The sequence below is a fragment of the Poecilia reticulata genome, chromosome 23, assembly GCF_904066995.2.
Source record: "Poecilia reticulata chromosome 23, P_reticulata-male-v2, whole genome shotgun sequence".
Taxonomy (NCBI): domain Eukaryota; kingdom Metazoa; phylum Chordata; class Actinopteri; order Cyprinodontiformes; family Poeciliidae; genus Poecilia; species Poecilia reticulata.
The window spans coordinates 2,925,655-2,950,859 of NC_088852.1; the positions used below are offsets into that span (position 1 = coordinate 2,925,655).

Sequence of the window (25,205 nt, forward strand, 5' to 3'; positions counted from 1 at the left end):
TTCTCCGGTAGGATTTAAACCGGGACAATCGGCGAACAGAATATTGATTTTCTGGGCTCTGGGCTCAGAAAATCAACCTGCTTGTAACTTCGTTCCCCGAATCTGCAGTGAACAAAGTCTTTCAGTCTGTGTTGGCCACTTCTCCAAGCATTGAGAAATTAAATTCGGACCAAGAAGAATGTTTAAGACATTTTATTTCTGGTAAAGATGTCATTTGCCTTGGCATTTCTATTTTGGGATGGTTTGCATTTTCCGGTAAGCTTCATTGCGTAGATTCCTTCATGATCTAGCTGGCACATTTTATACGTCACGGCCAAACGCCAGCAATTGGGTATCGTAATCTAATTCTTTGGAACTTGAAGTTCACACCTCCATTAGACAATCATTTCTCAATAGCCGAGGGTCTAGTGTGTGAAGCAAAGCGTAGATCAAGGAGCTGCTTTTTTCCAGGCTAGTGGGACACAACAGATGGAAATTGATCTTAAGTATGTGTGCATATATGCGTGTCTTTGTCAGTGACAACCTGTGAACAACAAAAACCTCCAGCAACCGCGGTAACTGCGGCCATCAGACAGCAGAAACCGATGCCAGAGAATTCTGGTGTGTTTTGTTTTGAGTTTTAGCTGAAATTGTGATTTGATTCTAACCGTATCAGAAGAACATTTGTTCTGCTTCTGGTGCAAAGTATAAAAGAAAACAAGACCAGCAGCACAACGCTTCCTTCAAGATATTTATTGTTGTATCACTGTCATCTTTTTCCTTGTTTACATAAAATGCAAATTAAGAGAGAGATCATCTCAAAGCAGAAAGGGGTACAGTATACGACACATCAAACATAGGTCCAGTGCAAAAACAAGGCAACAGAAGTTTTACTAACTACATGACTAAGAACATTAAACATTTTCACATACAGGAGTGCCGATCAATCGGTCACCGATCATAATCGGCCGATTTCCGTGAAAAAGTGCATGATCGGTGATCGGCGATCATTGGCTCTTGTTGCCGATACCGATCACCTGCATCTCATTTCGCAGCCTGCCTGTGCAGCTGGTCTCCTCTTTCCTTCACACTGCGCAAACGCGCAGCAACAAATCCTAAGCGATGTGGAACTATAATTATAACGCACTGAGTGAATGGGGAAGTTTGCGTGTTGCGGCGGAAAATTGAAGCACTTAAAAATGCATCAACACAACGAAGCTAATACGACATAAAGACAATGCCATACTTGACGGAGTTTGGCTACATCAAGGCTCACTGCAGTAAAAAGACATACTGAGGATCAGATAGCAGGTAAAGCAGCGCACAGCTACAAACACTCACCTGGATTAGCATGACAGTCAGAAAGCTAAACAAATGACCCGTAAAATTATTTAAGTCTTGGAGCTGCGATGTAAGACGCTGGTTCTGCTCTCGCTGTTGAACTGCTGCTACGCTACAGGTAGTAATATTTCACAGACGGAGCGCCGTCAGAAGATCGGACATATGTCAATTATGGAGATGATCGGTTTTGGACGGGCAATGTGCCCTTATTGCATAAGCAATACTAAAGAATGACTGATATCATTAACGGTACAGGGAAGAAGCTTTTAGCGTCTACCTGCTGGAAAAACTTGCTGCATCATAAATGTGCTAATAGTTTTTTTTCTTTCTCACTCAGTGTAAATAAAGCTCGTGAATAAATAATTCAGGGCTCGTCTTCCTGGCGGTTGGTTGGGATTTCCTCCATGCTGCCCACAGATCTGAGCGCAGAGGCAGATGTGCTGCTGTTTCAGCCGCTCCGAGTGTGATGCGTTCGAGGTCGACATGTTTGAAAGCAAAAAGACACAGAAGGCTGTTGATAGCCAGCGGTTTAAAAATCAACAGTGAAAGGATGTTTCTGCTTCGTCCTCTTCCTCCGGTCTTCATATATTCAGGATTAGAGATGAAACCGTTACTGGTTTTACTTTTTAAATACATGTATTAACCCAAAATGTGTCTAATTATGGATGGAATGAGAAATAATTCAACAAATCAACAGCTGGAGTTTATTTACTGTTATTTAGCTTTCACAAATATAACGAGATGCTGTGGTTCAGAAGATTCCTGAAATTTTAGGAATTTATTTTGACGATGCTCAAGTTGGACAAAGAAATAAAAAACAGGATTTATTTTGTAATTACAGTTTTCAAACAAACCTGATGGCATTAGAGACTGAAAAGCTTCCTTATATCTTCAGTTTTATTTTAAAAATGGTTTCTACTATAATTAACTATTTAGTTTTACTGCATGTTTACTGGCCTTTTTTTACCTGTTGTTTAAATTAAATGTAACATTTAGTTAAGCTTATGTTTTATCTGCTTAACTTCTGCTACCATTTGTTTCATATAATTTATCTGTTTATTTTTTATTTTATGGTTTTTGTTTTATTTTTTCATTCTAGTTTTATAATTTTCATCAGGATTTTAAAAATATGTTTGTTTTCATTTTATCATCAGACCATCTGCATCCATCTTCACTTTATTCTTTTTTCCATTCTTTGCCTTGTTTAACTCTATATTTTTAGTTTTTCATTGCTTCCTGTTATATTTTGTTTCTGTGTATTAAAGCTGCCCTATAAATAACCATTGATTGATTTATTGATTGATTGAATGTCTGCTATCATCTTTCTCTCAGAGTATTTCGCTGGCGGTCCGTTCCCGACTCACCGTCCGGGTCGCCACACTCTGATCGCTCAGAGAGATGCGAATGAGCTGCCAGAGTCTCGTTCCCACCTCCACCTTCATCGCCACCACCACCAGAACCAGCACCAGAACCAGAACCAGCACCCGGCCCGGTCAACCCGGCCCGAGTCTCGGCTTCAGCAGGAACTCGGCGCCCGGCAGAGCTTGGACCTGCTGGAGCAGCTGCATCAGGATGTGGAGCCGGACCACTTCGGCTGGCGTGTTGTACCCGGGGAATATGTGGTTACCATGGTGAGTGGTTACCATGGTCTTTGTAAGCCTGTTGCAGTGATCAAGTCATAAATTGATCTCATGAAATGTGATCAATTTGTGTGTGTTTTTATTTCCGCTTTAGTTGAGTTTTATATTGAATATTTAGAATATCTTTCGGTTCCAGTGTAGCGTGTTCTTTACAAAATTAAACTGCATCGATCTGACTGGACAAACTTGCCTTATTATGCCATTACCAGCAGATTACTTGAAAATGATCTCAAAACAATATTATCATTTATCACAATAATTTATCGTCCAGCAAAATTGGTTGTTGCTTTTTTTTTTTTTGACGGGTTCAATCCAGAGCTGAACAATGAATCAACAACAATGTACATCGTGAACAATGTCAAGAGACACTACATCTGATAGGCTGTTCAATCGGTTCCCTGAACTCTGATCCAAAACCACAAAGCATTCTGGGGGATGTAGGCAGAGGAAAGGCTCTGCCTACATCCCCCAGAGGAAAGCTAGGTTGGTGGAATCAACCAACTCACTCACTCTTTGGTTGCCTAGCAACATCCTGCTGGGTAACAGGCCGTTTCAAGCACCCCCCCCCCCCCGCTTTGGTTACCTAGCAACAACCAGTTGAGTAACTTGTGCAGCAGCAGTTTAAAGTTTCACTGCTGTGCCTCATCAGGCATTTATTGTCTCGTTTATTTTTTATTGTGATACATTTCTTGGAAGAATTTTGATTTATCGTCATGATAAATTACAATTAATGATGTTTAAAAAAAAAAAATTGTCCGTATCGTCAGAATTGTTAGTTTTACTATTTTCTCAATAATAACTTCAGTAAATATCAATAAATTTCAAAATATGATGAAATGCGGTTAGTTTGTGCAAATTAATGATAAAAAAAAATCACATTTCTTCTTGTAACCGGAGTTGTAAGGTGTGTATTTCAAATATGAATAATTTCTAAGACCAGTTTTTGTGTTTGTGTGGCTACGAGTGCCATACAAAAAAAAGTAATAAATAGTTCTAATCGTAATAATAGCACCACGTAAGATCCATATCGCTCTCCCCTATTGAAATAAAATTCACTTTTTGATAATGTTCTCTGTGATTTGCTTTTAGAAAACAAAGCAAGCTCCACTGTTAACCAGATTACTGATGCACCTGAAATCTGTAGCTGTCTTCTCATTGGTTGGTTGGTTTTTAAGGCGGTGATGTCGTCCTAGAAACATGTTAAAGAAGGTCAGGGGTCAGAAAGCAGACGGCGAATGATTGATCACATGCTGCAGACTTCTCTATGTATGGAGCTGCAGTCTCTGTTGCCATAGCAACGCTAATAGCGAGCGAGCAGACCCAGTTCCCTCCACAATGGGCGGTTGTGTAACTCTTAGATAAACAGCAGTGACCTTCAGAGACAGACAGAGACACGGGGGACGCGTCTGGGAGACGGAGACGCGGTGAGGCAGGTGTTTCTCGCCGCGTTCGTCCTGCTGGTGTCCCAGTTACCGAACGCCGGGTCGGCCCGACTGCAGCTTACATGCTTAAACGAGCCTTTTTCCCGAATATGTTCTGAAGGAATCAGATGTTTGTTTTGGATAATTTTTACTGAAAAGATTCCTACAAACTCGGTTTGGCATTTTGAATTTTTCTTAAATCTTAAATGTAGATTCTCCTCCACTTGAGTCAAAAACATGGGGCTGATTTTTTCATTCTAAAATTGTGTATTTTGGTGATTGTAGCCTGACTTCATCTGTTAAAGTGGAAATTATTTTGGACACTTTGCAGTGACGTACTTGACAACACAAGGACGTATACAATCAACTATTTTCTCCTATAAGTAGAATTTGGAAAAGGGTTTGATGAGACAAAAATACTGCAAATAATTCTAAAGTAGCACCACAAAATTAGCAATTTTGATTGCAAACAAATCGCAAAATCCTGGAAGGATTATTAAATAAACACAGAGGTTCCCTAAAGTTAGATTCAGTTTGCTTAAAACGCTGCTTTTCAATCGTCTTTTCTCCATAAACCTGAATAAAATATCTGGATCTCTGCAGAATAGACGCATTAAGAAGTTGCAGGGTGTTAGCATAACAACCGCCAGCAGACCCACAGTCTGCAGACAGAACAGTTGGAGGTGTCGTGGCCGCAGATGCATCGTGGGAGTGGCGACAATCTGCAGAAACCTGCTGTGGAATCTCAAAGACAGATGGGAATGCTGGCAGTCCGCAGACGACAGTGTCTCTGTTTTTAATGTTCAGTTAGGAAAATAAAAGCTGCTCTTTGCACAGATTGAGACTTCCTGTGTGGTCACATGACCCGGCATCCCTGCAGGCCGTCTCTCTGAAAAGCATCCTCTAATGCGCTAAGACGTTTCCCTGCAAGCATTCAAGCTGAGAGTGACCCCGACACGCGGTCAGCAGGTCATTTGCTCATTCAGCTCTTAAAAAGAGCGCAGAATGCGTTCATAAATGCGATTATTCTCATTTAAATCTCCTTAATTCGTCCCTCTAACGCTGCAGTTTGCATAACAATTAGAGTAATGTGATGTAACAGGATGTAAGGGAGAGAAACCTCAGATGGTAACCAGTTACCGTCCATCACATTCCTCCAAGCCACCATGTGACCTTTGCTAAACTGATGGAAATTGTTTTTTTAAATTTTAAATAAATATTCTATTTGCTTAAACCGTCTTTTCTTCTAGTCACATAATTTAAGCAGAATTTCAGAACCGTTTGAATAGAAAAATCGAATTAAAAATCTTAATTTCTCTTTGGGATCAATAAAATATTTTTGAATTAAATGAAAAACGTGCATCTCTGGATTACATGAAAGAAAACCAGGTTTTAGATAAAAATAGAATAATTTATTCATATCTGGAAGTTCGTCCATTCATGCGTGTTACTGGATTGAACCTCACTGCTAGCCGCTCTAGCTAGCGACGCGCACCTGCAGGTGCCATTACTACGCATTGAGTTAATTGTAATTAATTAATTTCAGACAATTTTTTTATCTTGATTTAGAATTTGTAACTGAACCGCACAGCATTCTGGGAGATGTAGGCAGAGGAAAGGCATTAGCCAACTGAGCTATGTTGGTGGAATGAACTAACTCACTCACTCTTTGGTTGCCTGGCAACAAAAGGGTAATGACCAGTTTCAAGTTCCCCCACCCCAACTTTGGTTACCTAGCAACAACATGTTGAGTAAGTTGTGCCGTTTCGACTCATAATTGCTTAAAAATAAAAAATAACATTGCAGAGTGAAAACTGAATAAAACGGGAAACGATATTCCACTATTTTTAGTATTTCAGATATTTAAAACAAAAACAAACTAACCGATAATTATCGATATCGACTGTCAAACAATTATAACATTGTGATATTTTTTCAGCCATATTGTCCAGCTCTATCTTCATTACAAAAAACTAAAAAAAAATGTATTTTGAAAATAAAATATTTTCATATCTGTATTTTCATGTTTTGTCCACAGTTTACCTCTAGAGGCGCTAAAGCAGTCGTCATCCGTTAAAAAGTTGTTTTAATCAGCTTCTCTGTCCTGGAGGCTTTAAAATGTCGTATTGATCCTCTGCTAATTGCTGACTAATTGATTGAACCCTCTCCACATCCCTGAGTGCACTTTGACCCCTGCCCTGTCCCCGTTCCAGCCTTCTCCCCACTGAGCCGGGCTGTTGGCTAATTACAGCCTATAACCGCTAAAGTGTGTGTGGCTAGGACAGAAATAGTACCTGATCCCAACAGGAAGCACAGTGGGATAATGGCATTACCCGGGCGACGGCCAATCAGGTGGAGGGTTGAGCTGTGTCAGGCTCTAAGCCAATCAGAGATCAGGGAATGAGTAGATCAGGAAATGGAGCGAAAAGTCCCCGGTCGCTAAGTGACAGGCGGCTCGCCTGCTTTCATTCAGAGAAAAGCTTCGCGTGGTCAGCTTGGTAAGGTTGTTTACATTGTTTATCCTGCTTTATTTTAGCTTTTACCTCATTGTTTTGTGTGTTTTAATGCAAAGGTGTTTTATTATTTGTCTGTTTGTTGAAGGGTTTAAATGACTCCGGGGCGGTTACCTGCTTACACAGAAATCAGTGGATTATTGCTGCCTGGAGATTTTACAGAGAAAATCTCAGAACAGAAAAACTTTAGTTTTTAAAGATGTTCAAACAGAAACCCAGGTGTAAACTGATTATTATTTTAAATATTTGTAATATTATTGGAGAATTTCTCTTGGTCAGGCTGTTTTTTTTTAGTATAACCAGCCACAGTCTGATAACATCGGCTCTGTGAGCTGCAGGTTTTGTTCCTCATATTGAATTAAGTGGCAGCAGAACATGTTGTTATTTTAGCCATTAGCAAACAGCCGCCCACTCTCCCACTCATTCGCACGCACACACACACACACACACACACACACACACACACACACACACACACACACACACACACACACACACACACACACACACACACACACACACACACACACACACACACACACACACACACAGGGATGTTGAAGCAGCAGCCGGTGGGCTTCAGGTTGGTGGACAGAAAGCTGCATAGGTCAGACTTCTGTTTTCCTCTAATCTCGTTTTAAAAAGCAATCTGATATTCTCTGAGTCTGCTCTGCTGCTATTCACTTAGAGGAAATGATAAATAGCTCAGTGGGTTTATGGATAAGTTCAGGGCAAATCATAAAGGCAGAGATGATCTACATCACTTTTGGATCATTTAATATCACAAAGGACTCTGTGGAGTGGAATAATTGTTACATTTTTGGTGCTAATTGAATATTTATCCAGTTGCACAGAATTTCCTTATTTTTCTTACTTTCTGCTCAAACTGGACACAAATGATTTCTAAAAGCAGAGTTGGGTAGTAACTGACTGCAATTAGTAACTTGCTAAATGTAGCTAATTTAATACATTTAGCTGGTTGCTAAATATAGCTAGTTAGTAGCTAGCTATATTTAGCAAGTTACTAAATGTAGCTGGTTACTAAATGCAGCTAGATTAGTAACTAGCTACTTATAGCTAGTTACTAACCACATTTAGCTAGTTAAATGTAGCTAGAATGTAGCGTCTTGAGTGTTTTGTTCTCGGACCAGTCGGGTGTTTAGGGTGTAAGAGAAACGTTTCAAAACAAAATTTTGTTATATTTTAGTTACTTTGCCTCTTCTGTACAATGTACAATATCACAAGATATTGTTGACAAAAGTGATGAATTATATTATATAAAAGTGAACTGAAATTGTCTATATTTAGTTCATTTCTATTATTTTTATCTCCATTTACCTTGAAAATGTTGTAATTTTTATGTGGGAAAAGTTTGCAAACAGTGGGTTAATGGATTCCTCTGAATATTTGAGGAGGAATGAAGCTAACTGATCATATTAGCTCTAAAAGGCAGTTTTCTTTGTTTCAGTACTTGGCTGTGGGAGTGAGGAGGCTGAACATCAGTCACCTCCTGTGGTTCCGGGACGGCGTGGCGGCGGCGCTCGGTGTCGCTCCTCAACACGTTCACATCAACAAGCTGAATGTAAGTCACCCCCTCATCCCAGTCATTTCATCTCCTGATTTGGCTCACTTCCTGTTGGACGGACGCTCCTTACAGGCCAGAAACGGCATCGAGCTCTTCGTCTCCTCTGAGAGGCGGGACGTCTTCGAGCTGCGCCCTGCGAAGGAGATTGTCCAATCACTGAACCGCAGCGTCCTTCATCACCATCTGGCCGACTTCAGCATCACGGCGGTCAAACCGGAGGTAAATGTGTAAAATCCCAGAATCCTCGGCTCTTTTTGGGCGACGTTCCGACATGTTTGCTTTCCTTCCAGTGCTGCAGAAACATCCCAGACTCTTCGCCTTCGTCTCCGAAGAAAAACGTCCTGCAGGACGATCAGAGGGATCACGCATGGAGCAGAGATGGCCTCTACAACATCGTCCTCTTCTTCACCTTCTTCCTCATCATCATCACCTGTCTAATGGTAAACCACACACACATTCCTGGAGGAAGGTTGTTTTTTGTTTTTAATTTGTAGAATAAAGTCATAATATTAAGAAAACAATGAGAATAAACTCAAAATGTATGAAAACTCGTACAAGAAACTGTTAAAATGAAGAATGTTGAGCATCTTCTGAAATTATTCTTCAGTTTTACAAATAAAGAAATAATCTTTTAACATATCAGCAACAAATTATTGTGAGTTGCAGGACATTGAGATGATAAATAACAGTTCTGGCAGGTATTAGGAAACAAAAGGACACTTAATAAAACTCATAAAGAATTCATAAAAGATAAAAATATAAACCAATAAAAAATATTAAAATGGGGAATTAGACAATAACTGTTGAAATTAGACATGTAGAAGTAAAAAGAATAAGCATAAAAATAGATGTAGCAATATTAATGAAATAAGAATAATAAATCAAAAACATGACTTTTAAATGTTACATAAATAAGCAAGAAATTGGAGAAAAAATGTAAAATTAACATTAATGTGATATAAACTGATAAATGCTAAGAAAATACAAAACAAATATTTAAATAGATTTAAATGGTAATTTAGTAAATAATAACTTGAGTTTTAAAGTAAATCCATTTTAAGTAAGATATTTATTCATTCCTTTGTAGTTTGACACTTGGACCACACGGGGGCGCCCCAACACACAGAGACCTCAAACACTTACTTTTATCTATTCAATGAAATGTTTACAAAAATTTAAAATCAAATGAAAAAAAAGAACTGGGAGTTAAAATAGAGATTTAAAGTTAATTCACATTGAAGAATGTAAAACTTGAAGTCGTCACAAATGTCTCTAAATGTTAATAAAACCAAAAAAAATGTGTTTCACAAGCAGCCCAAACTTCAAAGAAACTATATTTACACACACAGCTAATACATTTTATCCATTCATATTAAAAATTCAGCCATAATAGATATTTATTTTTCTAACTTAAATTAAAGCAAATTAAATACTTATTGAGTTAGTAAAACAATAAAAACAAAGTTATGTTTTATACTAAAAATATAAAATTTAAAAGGTTTGATTTAAAACATTTTCCTTTAAATATAAAAGCATTAGAATGTTACAAAAATACTTTACACATTATTCCTTATTGGTATTTACAGCTTAATTTATGTTTGATTATATTAATATCTATACATTTTTTTGTATTTCTTGTTGCAAATATATTCTGAAATAAATTTAATTAGATAATTGTGGTAAAAGAATCAGCTCTCTGTATAAATTGATTATTAAATAAAAAACAAGCTTTAAATAGTTCATTAATAAAGAAAAGACTAAATTAGTAAATGTATTTATCGTTTTTTTACTTGGAATTATCCTTGTTTATATTTTCTAAAACATTTTTGGAATATTTATGAAACTAGATTTTTTCCCTCTACACGCTAAACTTTACGAAGTTTTGTCTGATTGGACGATCAGACTTCAATCTTTAATCAGGTTATTTTCTCCGCAGGTTTTGTACCGAATGAAGCAGAAAGTTCCCGTTACTGAGAAGCAGCTCAAAGCTCCGCCCCCCGACCACGTCGTGAGCCTGACCCTCCCCTCCGACCCCCACAAGAGGTCAAAGAGCACCAAGGTCTGGGACATCAGATTTTTATTTTTTATTTAGCTGATTTTGTGAAATGTTTCTGTAGCGGTAATGGTGGCTGTTTTATTTCAGGTTGTGACGTCAGAAAGCATGGTCCAATCTGAGCTCCCGCCAGCTGCAGCCACGCCCACTCACCAGCAGCAGCCAATCAGAGCCTGCCGCCGCCTCGCTCCTCCTGTCGTCCCTCTGCCCAGGTGAGCCGACCAAAGGAAGATTGTGATCTTGTAAATGATCAATAATGATAAACAGTAACAGGATGTTTGTTCCTGTTTATCAAATTTTAAGATTTTTTTTATTTTTGTCTTCCAAAAATATCTCCTGTCCTCAGAAATTTGAATATTGCAATAAAAATTCAGTATTTGAAACTCATTTTATATGTTCCAGTTAATGTTTTGCAGCGTGTGAAAACCTGCAGCACACAGTCGATGTCATCAGTCTGTGGCTCAGAAATAAAAAGGTTCAAAACTTGAAATTTCCAGAAAAAAAACTAAGAAATTTTGAGAATAATCACATAAATTGTCTAGAAATAAGTTGGAAATTTCTGTGTATGAAAAGTTGGAAGTTTGCTAGAAGAAACTCATAAATTTTGAAATTAATCTCTTAAACTTTCTAGAGAAAACTTGGAAATTTCTGAGCTCCAAAAGTAAAAAAAAAGAGAAAAAAAAATAATCGATTTTTGCAAATCAGAAATTTCTAAAAGATTTCCGAGTTACTTGGCAGAAATTCACTCCTGTATTTTTCCTCTAACGGGTTTGATGCATAAAGGATGAGTTTCTCTTTGTTTTTGTCTTGTAGTTTGTTAAATCTGGTCCTGACCGCCGTTTTTCCGTTATTTTTTTTGTAGCCCCGTCCCTGTGCCAATCATCAACACCGACAGCCACCCCCCGCCAACGAGCGTTCCCCCGGTAACAGGCGCTAACGAGCTGAAACCTTGCCCCTCCCCCTTCAGGATGAAACCGGCTGCAGGCCTGCAGGAGAGGTGAGCGCCCAGGAAGGGTTTAATAAAGTTAGGAACTAAAATAAATCCCAAATATTCCTTTAATCTGAGATCTTATTCTCCCCTAAATCAATAAATTTTAATTTATCATCATTTACCAACAGTTTAGCCAGTCGACTGAAATAAAAACTGCATTAAATCTCTTAATTTGACCTTTTCAGACCTTTTAAGGTTTATATTGAGAAACATGATGGAGCAAAAATAACTGGGCTCGTTTATGGAACAAAATAATTAGAAAACAGGAAGAAATGTGGAAACGTTTATAATGTTTGGAGCGGAAAACCGTCCTAATGAGCCACCAGAACAATACGCTGTGTGTGTTTAGAGTACAGCGACCTCTGACCTCTGATTGTTGAAGCAGTCAGGTGTTCGGTTCTGTACGTGCTGCAGAAGAAGCGGCATGAGGATTTATCTTTTTTCATTTTTATCCCCATTTACTTGATTTTTAGCAGTTTTACAGAAAACGGCAGAAGAATGAAGTTTTTGTTTGTGGTTTTAGAAACTTTTTATAGGCTGGAAAATCAAAAGAGATCATCTCTGTCTGGACATTTTCCCATTTATTTTTCCATGGATTTAGAATTTTATCTCAATAATATTCTGATAATAAAGACAATTAAAATTAATCTACTTATTATTAATTTTATGACTAATTTTTATTATTAATTTTTAGCTAACTATAAGAAACACAAATAATGTTAATGGAAACATTTCAACATGAAAATAAAGTCATATTACAGTAATAAAGTAATATTGGGGGAATAAAGTAGTAATTTTATGAAAACTAAAACTCAAAAAACTAAAAATCTAATCATTCAATGAATTAATATGCTATTAGAAGCCATTTGAAACAGGCATAAATGACACTTTTTATGTTGAACTTTGCATTAAACCCATTCAAACAAATTGTCTAGACGTAAATTGGAAATCTGCATAGCAAAAGTTGAAAGTCTTTTTAATTAATCTCTTAAATTTTCGAGAGAAAAAGTGGAAATTCCTGAGCTTTAAAAGTCAAAAACTTGGAAAAAAACCCCTCTGAAATTTTAGATAAATTTCTAAAATTTTATAGAAAAAATTTGGAAATTTCTGAGCTCAAATGTCTCAAATTTGCTAGAAAATAATCAGAAATTTTGAGGCTAATCTTAGAGACATTTCTGAACTCCAAAAGTCAAAAATTAGTGAGAAAAAACAAGAATATTTGTAGATTAATTTTCCCAGCATCAGTTTGAATCTGAACCTTAAAATAATTCTTCTCAACGTGTTTTTTCTGGAAACTGGACTGTAAAGTTTTAATTCAGCATTTATCTTATCGTTCAGAAGTGACCAGACTTCATATACTTTATAATTACTTTATAATTTTTAAAAGCCGGATGAAGCGCAGATATCAGCCTCTGATGGAGTTACTTTGACTGGGCCGCGCGGGTTTGAGTTGTTTTTTCACGCTGGGTGTTTTCAGAAGAGAGGCGATTCATTTCCTCCATGTCGGGTCTCATTAACCTTCATCTTCCTGAAGTCTTCCTCAATTTGAAGCAGCAATTTCAGGGATTTTTCTTCCCGCTCAGTTTATGACTGAGACATTTATGATATTTTTAGCATCTTTGAAAATTTTCCGTTAAACTTAGCGAAGAGGAGCAGATCTACTTTTGGATTATTTTGGTTTAATTTAATCGTCTCCTGATTAGTTACTTTCTGTTTCCTTTCAAAAATGTTTCACTTCAATCTTCTGTAACGTTTATTTATTTTTTTCTGTCGGTAAATTTGATTTTAAATTTAAAAATGAAATTATTTTTTTTAAATAAATCTATTTTTAATGCTGAAACTTGCTGTAGTCAGTAACCAGGGCTGGATAATACTAATAATTATATTTATAACTATATAAATATAATAATAATTATAACATCTCAAATTTTTTCACACCAGATCCAATTTTAGACTTTTGTTTCTCGCTTTCTTTGCTAAATAAGAATTTACAAATGACAGAAAATATTTCCAAAAGTGGTTTTTAGTTCATTATGCAGCAGAATTTTTGTTTAATTATTAGAAAAAGGTCATAATATTTGCAAGAAAAAGGTCATAATATTTGCAGGAAAAAGACACAATTTTACCTTAAAATTACAAGAAAAAGTTGCTTGAATAATATAGTTTTTGTTTTTTGTGTTGGAGCTTTGATAATATTACCACTCTACTCCCCAAAAAGTACAACTTTATTGTGTTTATTTTCATAAAAAAGTCCTAGCCTGATATATTTTTGCCACATAACTGGTAAAAATCTGCTTTGTTTTGTTTTAGTTGAAACATTTCAGATAAAAACAGAAACAACTGAAGTATCTTCTTCTGGATTTTGAGTTTTAAAACTGTTGCATCATTTCTACCATGATATTGTAACAGATTTTAATCTCTCATCTGTAACGGCATCGGCTTCCTGAGTATTAATGATCTGTTCCGCTCCCATCATGTTAACAATACGAGGCGTGTTTTTAAATAAGGATGCTCGGCTTATGTAAGGCTCATTGTTTACATTTTCATTCTTCTGCTCGGCTCTGAAGGAGAATCATGATGTTCTTCTGGACTTCAGTTAGCAGGGCTTCCTTCAGCCATTCTGCTTCTGAGTTTAAATCCTGGTGAAATAATTGAGCTTTAAAGCAGAAAAAACATTTATTTTCTCCAAAGATGAATTTGATTAGAATGAAGACGTAAGTATGATGAGCAGCAGCACATTATCTATTGTTACTGCCATCATATTCATCAAATGTATTAGTTTTATACGTAAAACAGTTCATGACGTACGTAGAAATTTAAAAAGAAAAGCTCCAAAATTCACCCTTTCCACATTTCAGCAACAAGGCATTTCAAAGTGCTTTACCTCATAAAAACACAGCTTGAGATGGCAATTAAAATTAAACATTTTCAGTTAAATACATAGACAGGAAAGAATATTGCAAAAGTAAATATGTCGGGTATAAAAACTACATGTTGAACTTTTTCTTTAGATTAGTTTTTTTTTCATTTTAATCCCATTCATCATTAGTTTAGATTAGATTTAATAGTTTTTTCAAATTCAAACAAGGTCAGGTGCTTGCAGCAAGATTATTAGAGAAGAACAGCAGAAATATGTAAATTTATCAATTTTAGACACTAAATCTTTACTTAAGCGACTTCTGCATTGTCAGAATTATTCAATTGTTTCAGCAGGGATCTTTCTAAAAGCGCACATTTCTAAATCTGGAGGTAAAACACCTAAAATACCTGGTCTGTTGAGGTTTATTGCATGTTAAAGGTTCAGAGGCCCTGAATGTTTCTGGAGACGCTGCAGGAAGCTTCGTTTGTGAGCTTAAAGTTAAACCAACAGTTGCTACTCAGACGCTGCATTTCCATCTGCTGTGTCTTTAGCAGCTCTTTAAAACCGTCTGCAGCTCATTTCCTGATGCTAAGTAGTTTCACATCTGTAAAGAAAACATCTTTATCGACGCCTCAGCTCGGTGCTGAGCTCTTTATTTAATCTGCTGCTGCGGTCTCTTCCTCTGAGAAGAAACGAACCTGAACGCCGGACGCCATTTTGTTCTGGTTGTTTGATTGGACGGGCGGGTGAAGCAGGGAGAAAGAACCTTTGGTGTTTCTTAAGGTAACAAAAGGAAGGAAGATTTGAGGCTCAGGAGTGAGAACAGGATGTTTTTCTGGTGTCTGTCAGCGTGTGTGTTGTCCACTCTGGATGCCAGCCAATCAGCAATCAAACAAATTGGAAGCAACGGCATCCTGGAGGGGAAACCGGCCAACACGTAGCCAGACAAAGGCCGGGTCAGCCCACTCATGTTAACCCACCAAAGCTCTCTGTTGTATTTTACATAATTTGTTCTTTACAGCAAGAAAAAGCTGCTAAACCCAGAGGAGGTCAGTGTCAGGTGCTCATCATGAGGGAAATGATAAACCTCTGGACAAACGTGGTTCCACTTATTATAAAAGCTTAAAGAGATGGATAGTTTGGGTTGTTCTCAATATTTTCAGTAAGAATTTTAACTTAATTACAAATAAAAAGTCTCCATCTGCATCAAACACCTGTGCTGTACGGGCAAAATTGGTATCATTCTTGAATTGCATTTGAGGGACACATAAAATCAGTCCATGAGTCACAAATGGCCCCAGAACCACACTTTTTACACCCCTGGTTTAAACACTGTGAGTTCAGCCAGTGTTAAATGCTGTCCTCTTATCTAACCAGACAATTACAACATCTTCTTTGTTTGGAGAAACTTTCCCTCTGAGGCAGACGGGCAGGGCAAAAGAAAAGGCCTAATGATGCTAGATGCGCTAATGCTACATGCTAGCTGCGCTAATGCTACATGCTATGTCACCGATGTTTGAGAGCAATGGAATGTCAGGAAAGCTGCTGTATCTGCAGCAGTGATGTGGTCAACGTCCCAGTCAACCTAAGCTAACGCTATCTGTGTAAACATTAGCTTCACAGACGCGTGACATTTTTAAGTTATATTTGTTTTCCTAGGGCCTTGTACACACACTTTACAAAAACTAATTAATCCGCCACATTAAAAAAATAAAATAAAATCATACACAGTATCGGTTTCAGAAAAGTTTTCAGCACAAATTTGCCGCTGGGCGTTGTTGTAAACATGCCAAACCCATAGGGGGCAGTATAGCACAAAGCTAAAACCTGTCAGCCAATCAGAGTCCTTCAAAACAACCACAACTTCCTGTTAGGAATAAAAAAACAGGAGATTCATTGGTGTGGACATACAGGTTGAACTACTTTTAAATTATTAGAGTGTGAAGTTAATAAAACACAAAACTATATTGACTGAGAATCATGTCAAAAAGCAAGTATGTGGATGTTTTGGCGCTTTATTTGCCACAGACTGTAACGTGTGGAAGTTGTCTTTAATGACTTTCAGTGGGATTTTTGTGTGGATGAAAGGCCAAAACGCATAAAAATTCATTCAGTTTTCCGACTGAGTATTTTTATGGAGTTTGAAACTTATCTGGACACAGCTTAAGAGTCGTAATTTCCTTGGCCTGATGTTCTCATGAACAGAAATGTTAAGCTTTAACCTCACTAAGTGAAAGAACCTCCATCTATCATCAGTTTTATCAAGTTTCCTTTTGAGCCACAAATCCGAAAAGTCTTAAACTTCCAATAAAACTCAGGAAGGAAGCGAGAGACTTTCCACTCCTGACACTAATCTGTGTGTCCTCTCCCATCCTTCCTGCGCAGACGAGGCTCTAACGTGTCCCTGGTGCTGGACATGTCGGCTCTCGGATCGGTGGAACCCCTCAATGTTTCCGTGGTAACCCCCAGAGAGACGGCGGCCCGAGAGTACCTGCTGTCGGCCGGACGACCGCTGACACGGCAACAGCTTCGTGACGTCGTCAGCAACACGCACAAGCTGCACGTCGAGTTCGCTGTGAGTCCGTTTAAACGGCTTATTACTCCACAGAAACACATTTTAGATGTGCTGATGAAAACTACACAATGTTTGTATTTATTTATACATATTAGAAGAACCTTTTATCTTCACTAAAGGATTAGTTAAGTTATTTAAATTTCTTTAAACCTTTTCCATGTCAGGACGAGTGCTGAAAAGCCTGAACACAATCGCTTTAAAGGGAAATTATTATTCAAAATTCTCATCTTGCTTGTTTTTATACTTCAATTTGGACCTCAGCTGCTTCTAGAAACAGTCCAAGCACTTAAAAAAACCCCAGTTAATGTTTTTTGGTGTCTGGAAAATGAGACATTTCAAAAACCTCCCAATTGTCAAGTCGCATTCGAAGGGCACTGCTCCGTTACCTAGCAACCCCAGCGGAGTTCCAACATGTTTGGCCAGCTGGAGTGTAGACGTTGAGTTGGGGCGTGGCCAGCAGTGGCTTATTTGGATTTAAAGTGACAAGACGCTTTAAAACAGCTCATTCTGAACTGAGCAGAATAAAATCTCATTATTTGAGAATGATTTTGTGCAAAACATTTTATGTTTTGTATCACCAATAGATCTATCCTATCCTGTTCAAGGAAGCTTATAGGTCACCTTTAATTTTTACAAAGTAAATAAAAGTAAAAAATGGCAAAAAACTTTTCTGGAATCTTTTCAGATTCAGGAAGCTGAAGAACAAACATGTTTATGAATCTCTTAGAGACAGGAAACTTTGTTCAGTCAGAATATATTTAGCTTTCAGTTCAGTAAAGAAATGCTTAAAGATTTTTGTTTAGAAATATGATCAGGAATCTGTTCAATTATGGGAATCTGATTACAGTTCAGAACCTGTTTAGAACCGCAGATTGTTTGTTTTATGGGCATCTGTGTGAGGAAATAGGAATATATTTAGATTCTGGAAGGGGAATTTGTTCATAGCAAGTTACTAGTTCAACATCTGGAGTCTGTTCAGCTTTGGTATCTAGAATTTGATCCGGTAAAGGAATCCGTGTGAAAATTTAGCCAAAATCCAAAGAAGAATTAACCAGAACCCAGGAAGCAGAGCTGCTTGCAGGGGAAAAAAGTCATCTTGTGCAGACATGGACATTTCTTGAGGCCCTTTTTTCACAGATTTTCTCTGTTTGGCCTTTTTGAATTTTGTGGTTTTCCACCTGAGATGCATAAAAACTACTCCAGCTTCCCTTTCTAATCAGACCAGTTTGTCCGAACCAGAAGATATGATTCCAGAGGCCATCAGGTTCAGATTGTCTCGTCGTAAACATGATCGATCAGTGTCTGTGATGTTCAGTTTATCTTGACATGTTGTCACTAACGCCTGTCTTTCCTCCCATCTCAGGAAATCCCGATGAATTTTATCGACCCCAAGGAGCTGGATATCCCAAACCACGGCACTAAGAACAGATATAAGACCATTCTGCCCAGTAAGTCCTCCATGTTGCTAAGAAGCAGCAACTTTTCCAAAACATCTCATTGTCTCTTGAACCAAGAAGTTGTCAAAGGTTAACATTCCCAAAGACGGGGAATATTTCACCCTCCCTCTTCCAATAATTTTACTCTGAGCACAGCCTGTTCTCGCAGTCGGACGCTTACTCTGATTAAAACGTTACATAATGAACAATTTCTGGATTGTGCACTCATGTTTTGTAGGGTGGGAGGTGAGGTTATCAAAAACAGGAGTGTTCCTTCCTGCAGCCAATCAGGAGAAAGGAATGTTCACCTCAAGCTGCTGTCAATCAAGCCTCTTCCTGTGGTCCGCTTTCTGTTTTCTTTGCAAAGTGTTCATTGTGCTGTGCAGAGCTGTGGTCAGTCCTAACAGGTCTGCGGATCTGCTGTGACGGATCTGTCAAATCCAGAGTAATCCTTGCTAATCGATCCTAAGCACTTCATCTGGGTCAGGAGTTCAGGGTTTAAAGGAGGCGTTTCCTAATTAGGGCTTCGATCTTTCACAGTAACATTTAAACTTTAAACACCTTTACTGGTCACTAATTATGTAAAATCAACACGATAAATCAGTAGAACTGAGACAGCAACATCCAGTTTCCAGCTTCGCTTACAGATGGAGTTCCTCAAGGCTTCGTTCTAAGCCTGTCGGTTTTTATCGTAAATATATCTTTGGCATCAAATTTTCTACAGATTTACTAAATGTTGAGCTAAAGTTAAGCTAAATCTGTTAGCCAGTGGACATGTTACTGTAGAGTATCATCTCTGCTTATTGTGTATTGAGATGCTAGCAACAATCTTCATTCAGAGGCCTTTTCAGATTTGTTGCAAGACTGACTGCTACTGGAGATCCTTCCTGCCTGCAGGATTACCATCCAAAATGACTCTTTGAAGTTACTTTGATGATACAAATTCTGACAGAAAATTGAGATAAAGTATTGTTATTGAATTAGAAAGAAAACTAAAGATTTCTTGCAGCTTCACAAACACAAAGCCCTGTTGGTGGTTTTGTGTTTGTGTTTTACTTCAGGATTCTGGCCTCTTAATGATCCGGCCTCAGTGATATGGAAGAACTTCCACGTCCTGAGACTCCACACTAATGCCGACTCTAGATTTTGTAGCAGTTGAACCAAAAAGATGTCAATCCACAGCTCTGCTATGTAGCGTTCAAATTCCCAGTCAGTCTTTATCAGGTATTAAATAAAACAGAGTTTAAGCTTTAAAACAAATGGAGTCTAAAATGTTTCACTTCACGGTCCTCATTCTTTTCCTCACCTTTTCTTCTTCTTGTGTCTTAGATCCTCACTCCAGAGTGATCCTGAAGTCAAAGAGCTGCAATGATCTTCTGAGTTCCTACATCAATGCCAACTACATAAGGGTGAGTAGCAGCTGTCATCCACAAACGTTCAGCCAGTTGGTGGAAAGTTTTAATGAACTTTTGCTGTATTTATTTATCCAATTGTGTATTTTGTTGATTTTTTTCCAACCCTTATGCTCTCTGGACGCGACCATGAATAATTTTGTGGCATTTTTTGCACCTCCTGTCTATTTGCAAACAGTTTTTGGTGGCCAAAACATAGAATTTTACAGAACATAGAGATTTATAAAACCCAATTTTCTGATTGATCTGGAAATATTAATTGTAGATCTGAAGATTTGAGAGGAAAAATCGTAACCATCTAATAACAGCATGTAGCTTCAGTTATTAAAGTTAGAAACTAGAGATTAGGTTTGAAATCTGAGCCTTCAGAGACACATAAAGTCAGTTACAAAGACAGTCTTTTACCACCTGAACAACATTCCTGGATTAAGGGACTCATGTCTCAGAAAGACCCAGAGAAACTCATCCATGAATTTTTCTTTAGTCACATTCATTACAGGTCTGCCTAAAAAAATCTGAACTCTGAAATCTGCAGGCGTTCTGACTAAAACACTCTGTAGCTCAAAGATTAAACTTCTCCTGTTGGTTTATAAATCATTGAATGTTGTAACACCACATTAAAGATCTGCATTCCCAGAACCAGAACCAAACATTCAGCTTCTACGCACCACAAATCTGGAACAAACTCCCAGAAAACCACAAAACAGCTGAAACACTGAGTTCCGTTAAATCATACCTAAAACCCATCTGTTTAGTTGGTTTGATTAATAATGACTGGAAAATTGATTAATTTTGGTCTGGATTTTATATTTTTATTACTGTCCTTTATTGTGCCGCTGCATTGTAATGTTTCTTCTTGTTTTTTCATGTTTTTATCACATAAACATGAGTTACTAATAACTAACATACTTTTACCAAACAGAACAAACTATGAGAATCTGAAAATTTGCATTGAGTTTTAGGTTGTTGTGTCTGCGTCTCTGGGATGTTTTGTCTGTTTTTCTCCATCAGTTGAGAAGGAAAATAAAAACCCAAACCGTGAAGGACTCTGTCATGAACCTGGAATGTCTGCAGCGTTTCTTTGTTCTTCTGGATTCCTCGTGTTGAAACGTTGTGAAAGTGAACTCCCGCTGCAGTCTGTAATGCCGCTCTCAGACTCTCACACAATGGAGCGCCTTCCTGTCAGGAAACTCTGCAGAAACAGTTTAAACTGTCACACTTGAACTCTTTGTCCTACTGTACACAATATCTCTGAAGCTGACTGGGAGAAAACTTTCCCCAGCTCACAAACATGAGGCACTTTGTATTTATGTGAATAAATGTTAAAAAACGTAAGATTTCAGAGTAAAATGGCGGTGGCTCTCTTTTAGGGTTACCTAGGCGACAGCAGGGCCTTCATCGCCACTCAGGGCCCCATGGTGAACACGGTGAACGACTTCTGGCAGATGGCGTGGCAGGAGGAGTCGCCCGTCATCGTCATGATCACCAAGCTGAAGGAGAAGAACGAGGTAACAGGAGGAGGACGATCCCTTCATCATCCATCCATTTAGTTCACTTCCAAGCAATGAAAAAGTGATCATTTTGAATCAGATGCAAAATACCAAGAAGGTTTTGTTTTTCATATTTTCAGTTTTAGCCTCGAACCAGAAATACAAAATGCAAAAATGGGCTGCAGAACAGTTTAATTTTAATATTTCACTTCACCCAGAAATTGTTCTGTGTGCAAAAGTGAAGGTACCAGATGGTATGTAGGCGCCACAGAGCAGCGCTCCGTTTACGGGATAAATATATCGTACATATCCGACTTACAGATTTATGTGCTCTGTGTGTCTGCAGAAGTGTGTCCTGTACTGGCCGGAGAAGAGGGGGATCTACGGGAAGGTGGAGGTTCTGGTGAACGGCATCAGGGAGTGTGAGCACTACGCCACCCGCAGCCTCACGCTGAAGGTAGGCCCTCCTTTCCCCTGCAGAGTGGTGATGAACCCGGCTTCAGGTTCAGTTCTGACCTCTCCTGTGTCTCTGAGCAGTGCGGGAATCAAACCCGCGTCCTGCAGCATTACTGGTACACATCGTGGCCCGACCACAAAACCCCGGACTCGGCGCTGCCGCTGCTGCAGCTCATGGCTGATGTTGAGGCTGAGAGACGCACCGCCGCCTGCGTGGGGCCCGTCATCGTCCACTGCAGGTACTGACTCAAGTTTCGCTCCCACTGCCGAGAAAATGTCTGAAAACACTCAACCTGTGCATTCCTGTGTTTGCAGTGCTGGGATTGGCCGGACGGGATGCTTCATCGCCACGACGATAGGCTGCCGGCATCTGCAGGTGGAGGGGGTGGTGGACGTGCTAAACATCACCTGCCAGCTCCGAGCCGACAGGTAAAAACAGCTTAAAACTCTGAGAGACGGCAGAAAGCTGCTTATCTGAGTCTCTGGTTGCAGTTACACTGCAAAAACAAAAACCTTACCAAGTATTTTCTCTAGTTTCAAGTACAAATATCTTAGTATGCTTGAAATGAGACAAAAATAACTTACAAGTAGCTTTTTATTAAATATAGGAACTTTAGAGTAAATAATTTCTTAATATTGAAATATAAAAACATTCCCACTGGCAAATTGTTTAACTATAACCTGGTAAAAATATATTGTTATAAGTGAAACAATCTGCCAATTGAACTAGAACTTTTCATAAATTTAAAAAAATTATTCACTCAAAACAAGCTCCTATGTCTTGAAGAAAAGTTACTAGTAAGTTAGGTTTGTTTTATTTCAAGTGTACTAACAAATTTGCACTAAAAACTAGACAAAATACTCAGTAAGATTTTGTGGTTTTGCCATTAGACTGATGTGAGCGGATATTTCTGACCTCAACTCTGTTAGGGTGAAACTTTAAGAGCTGTTTGAGTGTCTATATTTAAAAACAGAACCACATAAAGTGCCTTTAGCATGTCAAACTGAAATCCGTTTTGTATGAACCCGCCATCTTTGTTTCTGTATCAACTGGTTCTGCCTCAAAATAACCATCAGCGCCTTCTGCTGGATGGCAGCCAAACTACAACGCTAAAAGAAGGTCTAAGCGAATCTATTAAGCCAGTAATTGGTAGTTGATTCTTTGTAGCCCTGAAGTAAACAATAATTTGTCAGTTATGTCTTTATAACTCAAACCATACATATTCTATTTTATTTATCTTGAAGTTTTTAAGCTTCATTTTCAGCTCATTGAAGCACTTCAAACACTTTGTCAGTAACTCACCTGTAATGTTTATTTCTGCTACAAATGACAAACTTTATATTTACTAGATTCACTAATAATTGCTTTAATTGAGAGTGATTAAAAAAAATCAACCTGTAAAGTTGTGATGCTGAGTGAGATGCGGTCTAAAAAAATAAGGAAAAAGACAAGTATAAAGTAATATAAAGTCAGCCTAAATACTATTAGATAAATAGTAACCAGAGTTTTGTGTTCCCTCTTGTGCAGAGGAGGTATGATCCAGACAGGTGAGCAGTACGAGTTCGTGCATCACGCCCTGAGTCTGTACGAGGCGCGGCTGTCGGCTGAATCCGGCCAGTGAGCGCCTGCCGCCCTCCGACCTCCGACCTCGGCTGTTTACAGAAACGCCTCATGAGCTTTGGAAGTTCTCTGCCACCAGGGGGAGACTCTGAGACTGAAGGCTGATTATAGTGAGCAGAGACTGGAGAAGAAAAGAGGGGAAGGTAAACTTCAACACTCGGGATGTACCCCTTCTTCTTCTTCTCTTTTTTTTTTTGGCGTTCGATGGACTTCTGTCGCCCAGCCGACTTTGGATGGTTTTTAAAGAAACTGACTGGACACGTCTCTCTGTGTCTAATAGGATTTTAAATTCTTTTGTAATGTGACGTTCTTCTCAGAAAACTATTGGAAAATGACTGTTACCTGGTTTAGCTGTAGCTGCTGTGGAAATATTTATCCCTGTTTTTGCAGTTTACTCTGGAATTTCATCACATGGAAATCGTCTTGTTTAACAACAGGGTTTACAATGAGAAATGTTTTACATTTTTGGCATCTTTTATCATGTTTATGTTCTTTCCCTTTTAAAAATCCAAGTGGGAAATTGACAGAATATTATTCGAAACACGTCCAGGATTTTACGATAATCATTAAGTTGCCAGACAATCCAAACCATCGTTAAACCATCTGAAAATATAGAAGTGAATGAGTTCAAATTTAACTTGTGTAAACGTTTTTGTGTTTAAATGCTTGTTAAAATATGTAAAATTAAGCGAAAGTTACTTTTTAGAATTACTAAACACATTTTTCAGTCATGTTTTATTTATTTTTTTTATGTCAAACTGACAAAAAACAGTGAGGCACCCAGATGGGAAAAGCTAGCTATAAAAGGCTATTTGTAACTGCACATTTCGCACCAGTTTGCTGGATGAAATTTGTATTATAGGTCTTAAAAACAATTCATTATGGTTTTAAAAAGTATTCAAAAGCCTGAAATTATAGTTGGTGAAACCTGCAGAAACCCTGAAAATGCACACAGTTACTACATTTAATCATATTTTCAAATTTACTGATATTTATTGGCTCTCTTGTGACTCAAACGGTGGAGAAAAAAGTAAAAATAATGTTTCCATAATGCCAGTTTTGTTTTTATAACATCGTTAATTGGAACTTATTGAGACAATAAATCAAAATTCTAATAAAATTTTAATAAATGATTAAAAACGATAAATTCTTCTAGATTGAAGAATTCAACTGCAGTAGCCATCGTTCAACCTGTGGGTGGCAGCACTGAGACGGTTTTATGCAAAATATTCCAGAAGAAAACAAATTTACACAAAAAAAGGTCAAAATTTGAACAGAGACATAAAGTTATAAAACCATAAATAACCAATTTGGGCAATTTAATGTCAAAAATAAGTTGATTTGAGGGTTAGTTACACTAAATTTAATAAAATTAAAAATAAACCATTTATCTCAGCCTTCTCTGCAATATCACTAGTAAGGCTACTTTCAACAACAAGTGGATTTTAACGCAACTTTTATTGATTTATTGATGTCTGCTCATATATATATATATATATATATATATATATATATATATATATATATATATATATATATATAAAAATCCCTTCTCACCCTCCGCGGGTGGTCTGTTTCATCCTCTGAGCTCGGGTCCTCTACCAGAGGCCTGGGAGCTTGAGGGTTCTGCGCAGTATCTTGACTGTGCCTAGAACTGCACATTTCTGGACTGAGATGTCTGATGTTGTTCCTGGGATCTGTTTGAGCCACTGCTCCAGTTTGGGGGTGACTGTCTGCCCCGAGGGCCCCGATGACCACAGGCCCCACTGTGGTCTTCACCTTCCAGGACTTTTCCAGTTCCTCCCTGAGGCCCTGGTATTTCTCCAGTTTCT

General features: G+C 38.1%; 1 protein-coding gene across 2 annotated transcripts in view; it reads left to right on the forward strand.

Annotated features, from left to right (window-relative positions):
- Positions 1-24,737, forward strand: part of ptprr (protein tyrosine phosphatase receptor type R) — a 37,515-nt gene extending 12,778 nt beyond the window's left edge. Inside the window, exons 3-17 of one of the 2 annotated variants that reach the window (XM_008400842.3) lie at positions 2,653-2,951; positions 8,363-8,476; positions 8,552-8,698; positions 8,770-8,919; positions 10,416-10,538; positions 10,623-10,744; positions 11,395-11,529; positions 16,769-16,958; positions 18,322-18,406; positions 19,724-19,803; positions 21,177-21,314; positions 21,643-21,753; positions 21,834-21,991; positions 22,068-22,181; positions 23,281-24,737. In XM_008400842.3, the coding sequence (XP_008399064.2) occupies positions 2,653-2,951; positions 8,363-8,476; positions 8,552-8,698; positions 8,770-8,919; positions 10,416-10,538; positions 10,623-10,744; positions 11,395-11,529; positions 16,769-16,958; positions 18,322-18,406; positions 19,724-19,803; positions 21,177-21,314; positions 21,643-21,753; positions 21,834-21,991; positions 22,068-22,181; positions 23,281-23,374 (2,060 nt within the window). In that variant the 3' untranslated portion in view covers positions 23,375-24,737. The other variant, XM_081604090.1, reaches the window with a different exon arrangement.
- Positions 24,738-25,205: the final 468 nt, after the last annotated feature.